Source organism: Cololabis saira, chromosome 5, assembly GCF_033807715.1.
Source record: "Cololabis saira isolate AMF1-May2022 chromosome 5, fColSai1.1, whole genome shotgun sequence".
Classification (NCBI taxonomy): domain Eukaryota; kingdom Metazoa; phylum Chordata; class Actinopteri; order Beloniformes; family Belonidae; genus Cololabis; species Cololabis saira.
Window position 1 is genome coordinate 7,056,306 of NC_084591.1, and position 6,173 is coordinate 7,062,478.

The 6,173-nt window shown below is 36.7% G+C and overlaps 1 protein-coding gene across 1 annotated transcript; it reads left to right on the forward strand.

The window, feature by feature from the left end:
- Window positions 1–1,412: 1,412 nt before the first annotated feature.
- LOC133443710 (mannose-binding protein C-like) lies at window positions 1,413–5,137 on the forward strand. The gene is made up of 4 exons (XM_061720881.1): window positions 1,413–1,461; window positions 1,800–1,924; window positions 2,447–2,503; window positions 4,526–5,137. The coding sequence occupies exons 2-4, from the start codon at window positions 1,822–1,824 to the stop codon at window positions 4,906–4,908; spliced, it is 543 nt and encodes a 180-aa protein (XP_061576865.1). The 5' UTR covers window positions 1,413–1,461; window positions 1,800–1,821; the 3' UTR covers window positions 4,909–5,137.
- The last annotated feature ends 1,036 nt before the right edge of the window (window positions 5,138–6,173 follow it).

The following is a 6,173-nucleotide window of genomic DNA, read 5'->3' on the forward strand; positions in this document are numbered from 1 at the left end:
TCCTCATGCAATTATTGTAAGCAACCTGCAACCTATGAATGCTTGCCTTCTTAAATGTACTCCATAAAGGAGCAGTACTAATGTTAGTGGTACTCACATTGGTTATACTCTCGTTGTTTGTACTTTCGTTAGTCATACTCTCGTTTTTTGTACTCACATTGGTTGTACTCACGTTGAAAAACTTTTCAGAGGAATTAAAATATCAAAAGATAAAAGCTGGGAAATATGTGTCACTTTCTATTGCAGTAGAATAGAGCATGCTCCGTATCCACGTCATTGTTAATAAAACCTGACGTTTGCAAATAAATGCCAGCTTATACATTTGATAACCCAAGGTATTTTGTGTGAAGTATGAACATGTGGAAATCTGTGATGTTTTGAAGGATAGGATCATATAGGCTGACTGACCCCCCAAAAACAACACTATAAAAACCATTAGGGTGTCACGAGTACAAGTCTGATTTGACCAGATTAAAATCATTAATATACTTTTCTGACTCAGTGTGACATGTCAGCATTCAGACATCTCTTAAATCCACGTTATATGATCAGTTGGCCGAAATTGAATGTGTTTCAGCTTAATGAAGGAGAGGAGATAGAAAGCAACTCGGAGAATGTACAGCAGTAAAGTCAGTCAGTTACCACGGTAACGGATTCCGAATATGAGTTGCGTTGGTTTCTGAAACTGGCTCAACTAAACCCTCTTATTTGGGCTTAAGTAACGTAGCTTTGTGAAAGGCAAAACTCAGTTCAGATTCAACATAGCCAACTTTTTAAAACCCACCCCTGCTGCCTTCCTGTCTTGTTGCCCTGGGTGAGAAGAAGGAGCACAAGTAGCTGGAAACTAAGGGTTGAAGGGAAAGACGTAAAAGATGTTTATAGACGGTTGTTAAAAGAAGAGAGGATGCTTCACAACCGCAACATCATCTCCCAACTTTTTTAGATGTATTGCTGCCATCAAATTTAAAATCAGCTAATATTTTTTTACGAAATGGCAAAATATCTCAGTTTCAGCATCTGATATGTTTGTTTTTTTTTTGTGTTCGACTGAGAATAAAATATGGGTTCTTGAGATTCGCAAACTTTTGCATTGTGTTTTCACTTTCATTTTACACAGTTACCCAGTTCAAGAGTCTGGGGTTCCTGTTGTCTACAGAGTGAACTTAAAGTCCAGATTCTATATTTTCTTGCAGGTGTTTCACAAATTTTAACGGTGCATTCATCCACACTGACTTGTTTAGGAACCTTTTGCAGATGAAACTCCTTGAGTGTGAGTGTGTTCCTATTTCAAACTCTCTTTTTTTTTTTTGTTAAATGTCACATTTGCAATTGCGATTCACTTCTGTGGGTTGGACTTCTTGTATGTCTGACTTAATTTAAGCCAGACGTACGGGAACTACACGACTTGTGTTTGGACGCAGGAGGCAGCAACACAACCGAGAGAAGTCTTCTGTTTGAGCTGTAAGCTTTGTTCTTTTCTGGATTTATATATATTTTTATATGTCTTTCTTATTCTAGATTTATTCCTGCAAGTTTCTTTTTAATCAATAATTCTTCTTGATTAAGCACAACTGTTGTTGTAACTGTACTTCTTAACCTTCACTGTTAAAATCAAGAGTAAGGAATTTCTCTTAGCAGTGAAATACAGTCTTTATGATCTTTATTAGGTTTTACAAGCTACTGGAAACATATAGTTTTCATCAAAACAAATATTTTGATTACATTTAAATGTAAGTTAATGTAACATAACTGTTTTTGTTGCTTTAGGACAATTACAAACTTTATTTATGTTTTAACAGTGTTCCAGTCAACTGAAGGAAGATGAGACTTTATCTTCTGTCCTGTGTCTTTTGCCTTCTGGTTGCTAAAGCTTCCAGTCAGCCTTCGTATTTGAACTGCAACAATGATGATGAGGAAGGAAGTGGTAAAACACATATATTTCCATTTCTTTTAATTACTGTTTTCTCCACTGTGACAATGTTTTAGCTTCATGAATTTCTTTCTATTTTTCCTTTGCCAAACAGGGTCCGCCTTAAAGGGCATGAGTTTTTATTTTTGGGAACATTTTAACTCTGTTGAAAGCAAAATTCTCTCCGGAGATTGAGTCATTTTTTAACCGGATACATTTTACAACTATCAGCAGGCCAGTAAACTGTAATTCATAAACTGTTTTCACCAAGTATTGACATAGCTGGTTTGTAGTATTTTGTTTATTTTTAGTTTTAATGATTAGTAGATTATTTCCTTCCATTCTTATTTATAATTGAAATAACATGATAGTTGTAACCAACATTATTGTGATTTGTGAGTTCAGAGGAAATCAATTACGAGGTTTCACAAAGATGTTTCAAAATGCATTGTTTATTGGATGAAGTAAAAAAGTCAAACATCTGTTTGTGGGACACTGGACAATTGTTTTGAACTAAATTTCATCCGTTTCATCTAGGTACTAACTGTGTGGACATCAAGGCATTGCAGGAACGCCTTGCCAAGCTGGAGCTGGGTGAGTACCGGGAGCTGAAGGGAGGATGGACTGAGGAGATCTGTTTCAGACATGTGTTGATTTTCAAACAGCATCATATATAAACATCAAATAATCACCTTCTTTGAACATTTAGACTTGAAACGGATTCAACTGTCATCATGAGCAACGGTGCTTATCTGAAAAGAGCTTGTAGTAATTATTAATTAATCCCATCAGCAGAGGTGTCAACTTCAAGTAACAAAGTACAAATACTTCGTTACCTTACTTAAGTAGAAATTTTGGTTATCTATACTTCACTGGAGTAATTAGTTTTCAGATGGCTTTTTACTTTTACTCCTTATATTTTCACACAATTATCTGTACTTTTTACTCCTTACATTTTAAAAACAGCCTCGTTACTCTATTTCATTTCGGCTTTTAAAAAAAACTATCCAGTTAAATTGCTCCATCTGGATAGAGTGAATTTAGTTGTGGTTGTTTCAGATGTTCTTGTCCAGTTTTGTTCTTACATCCGTTCCCTCAGATTCCTGCAACTAAACTTGGATGTACATTCCAATAAAGGTTAGGATAAATGATAACATGCCTCTGAAGTTTGACTTTTTGCACCATTACAATACTTATAGGCAACTAGTCATCATATCTCCTGCTCTCTGAAACACATGTTAATGCTCAATAGTACACATATATGGTTCTTTAATATATTTGCATTATACTAAGAGGCATTCATTTTCAATGGCTTTTGTCCTTAATGGCTTTTTCCCCCTTTACTTTTACTTTTATACTTTAAGTAGTTTTGAAACCAGTACTTTTATACTTTTACTTGAGTAATAAACTTGAGTTGATACTTCTACAGGAGTATTTTTAAACTCTAGTATCTATACTTCTACCTGAGTAATGAATGTGAATACTTTTGACACCTCAGCCCATCAGTATCCAGAGCCATGAGAGGATTTTTCTTCTGTAGTCACCAGCATGAGTGGTTCTTGTAGTTTGAATGGCAGCCTGTACAGTGTGTATCCCTGCCTTTCGCTCAAAAAGGTACGGGATCACTGGGATCTGCTGGCATAGGCTCCAGGAGACCACCAAGACTACCAGGACCACCAAGACCCTGCATTGGAATAAGCGGATTTAGAGAATGGATGGATGAATGGCTGCATCTGCCAAGCGCTCGTCTTGTCCAGTTCCCCCGTTTGTCTTCAATCTTTGCAAAGTAGTGAAGCATGTATCACAGCTTCAACTCTAATTTTGTAATTTAAAAGTTTATACTTTTTCCCAAGTGACAAACTTATCCAAGCCCTCAGAGTTAAAACCCAAGAATTCCCTTTACCCTGTTAACATACCGGTTAGATGTTTTATGTGCTGCAATTCATATCCTGAGCACAATATGGCTGAGGATTTGTGCTTTGAGTCACAATGGCAAAGTTTAACAGTTTATATGGTAGAGAAAGTCCTTGTTGTACAAAGTGGTTTTCCAATGTTAAGACAGGAACCTACAAGGTGATGCTGAAACCTGCTGGGTGGTGTTTCGGTGTCGTAACGTTTGGAGATTGACACAGCCTGTTTATGTCTGTGACAGATCAAAAGCTGGTCCTTTAAAGTCTTGAGTCTGCCAGGTGTTGAAACGCCATGAAGCATTTTGCGCTGTGCCACCCTCTGGAAATGGCAGCCATAGTCACCAAAGACTGAGCGCGGTCCCATTAGATCAGGGGTCGGCCCGCAGCTCTAGAGCCGCATGCGGCTCCTTAGTGCCGCCCTAGTGGCTCCTGGAGCTTTTTCAAAAATGTTTGACCTTTTTCTTCCTTTTTTTTTTTTTTTTTTTTTTTTTTTTTTTCCTTCTTTCTTTCTTTTATTCTTCTTTTTTGTCTTAGTGGATCCCGTGGTAATCCATTTTGATAGGTTTTTAATATTCAAACTAAACTCATTTATGCCTCTTGAATTCTTAATCCGCAAAGTTCCTGGTTCCTGTTGATTGCAGGCAATGGTTTCTGCAATTTAAATTCAAATGTGTTAATTTGTGGCTCCTCTGTTTTACTTTTTCAGCTATAAACTATCCATTTGTCCGGAGGGTTGGGCAGAAATACTTTGTGTCCAACAAGAAAAGGGACCGATTTCAGACGGCCGTGGAGTTCTGCTCCCAGCGAGGTTTGGAGCTGGCCTTGCCCCAGAACCAGGAGGAGAACAGCGCGCTCACTGAGGTGTTTGGAGATGCGTTCAAAACAGTCTGGATCAACGTCAACCAGAAGAAGGCAGAGGGCAATTTTGAAGTCGATATGAACAATCGAACTCTGATCTTTACCAAATGGGGACGAGGGCAGCCAGACACGTCCATCCGAGATACTGGCTGCACCATGGTGGGGGAAAATGGGCTCTGGAATGTGACCCAGGAATGTTTCCTGAATGCCTTCGTAGTTTGTCAATTGTAAGAACCTAAGACTCTCTTGGGTTTTTTTGGGGGGCTTTTCCCATGTTTCCTTTAAACATTTGATTGTTTGTATCGTTGAATACATCTCTTCAACCTGAAGCAGCAGCAGCAGAGCAACCTTTAATGCTGATTAGCAGTCCTCTTTAAATAAACTAACTAAATGTGCAATGCAATGCTTTATTGTCCGCTTGATTTGTGGCAACCGCTTCAACAAGTTTGTTTTTTTTTTGGTTATTCTGATTCTGATATTCGTATCAAAAATACTCACTGCTGAACATAAGGGGTATTGGATCTGTGAGTAACTTTCTGTGCAACATGCCCCCCCATGTAGTTTTTATAGCATGCAATCCCAACTCTACTTTCATTTCTCTATGAGCCAGAAGAGGAAGTTACACAATACTGCAGACAGCTATCCAGCACTGACATTATGGTGACGATATAACATTAGCTTATACTGGAAAATCCGTGCAGGAAAACTGCAGCGTGCTCATTATGCAAGGCTGCGGTTTCCAAAGGTGGCACGAAAATGTATAAAGATTTCATTTTCATTTTATTCTTTATTTCATTCAAAAAAAATAAAATAATTCAATACAAATACAAATGTTCTTAAATTGTGAATGAAAAGGGAGCAGAAAGAAGAAGAATCTTATCTGATCTGCCCCTTTTTCCAAGAAATAACTTCACAAATAACATAAATTAAAAATACTAATAATAAAAAACAACAACTAAGTGAATAAAAAAATAAATAAATTAAAATAAAATAAAATTTACCGCCGCCTATGGGTATGTCAATCAAACTTAACTAACATATTTCATTATATTTACTTAACATACAGGCTTTAATTGTTCTTTTGAATGTAATGTTTGATTTGGATTCTTTGTTTTCTTTATTCAGATTGTTCCATAAACTGATTCCTTTCACAGAAACACAACGTTCCATCAATTTTGTCCTGCGTCTTGGTTTTTTAAAAATCTCTGTTCCTTTTAAGTCATACTTGCTTTCTCTTTTTTTATGAGCTTTAAACATAATTTGCAGAATACTACAGTCTACTAGTTCATGAAATTTCAACAATTTTAACTGAAGGAATAATGGATTTGTTGGATCTCTATATCGTTTTCTACTGATTATTCTTATGGCTCTTTTTTGCATAATGAAAATTGATTGAATATATGTTTTACAGGCATTTCCCCAAACTTCAACACAGTAGGTCAAATATGGAACAATCAGAGTGTTATATAAAATGTACAATGCTTTGTTGTCCAATT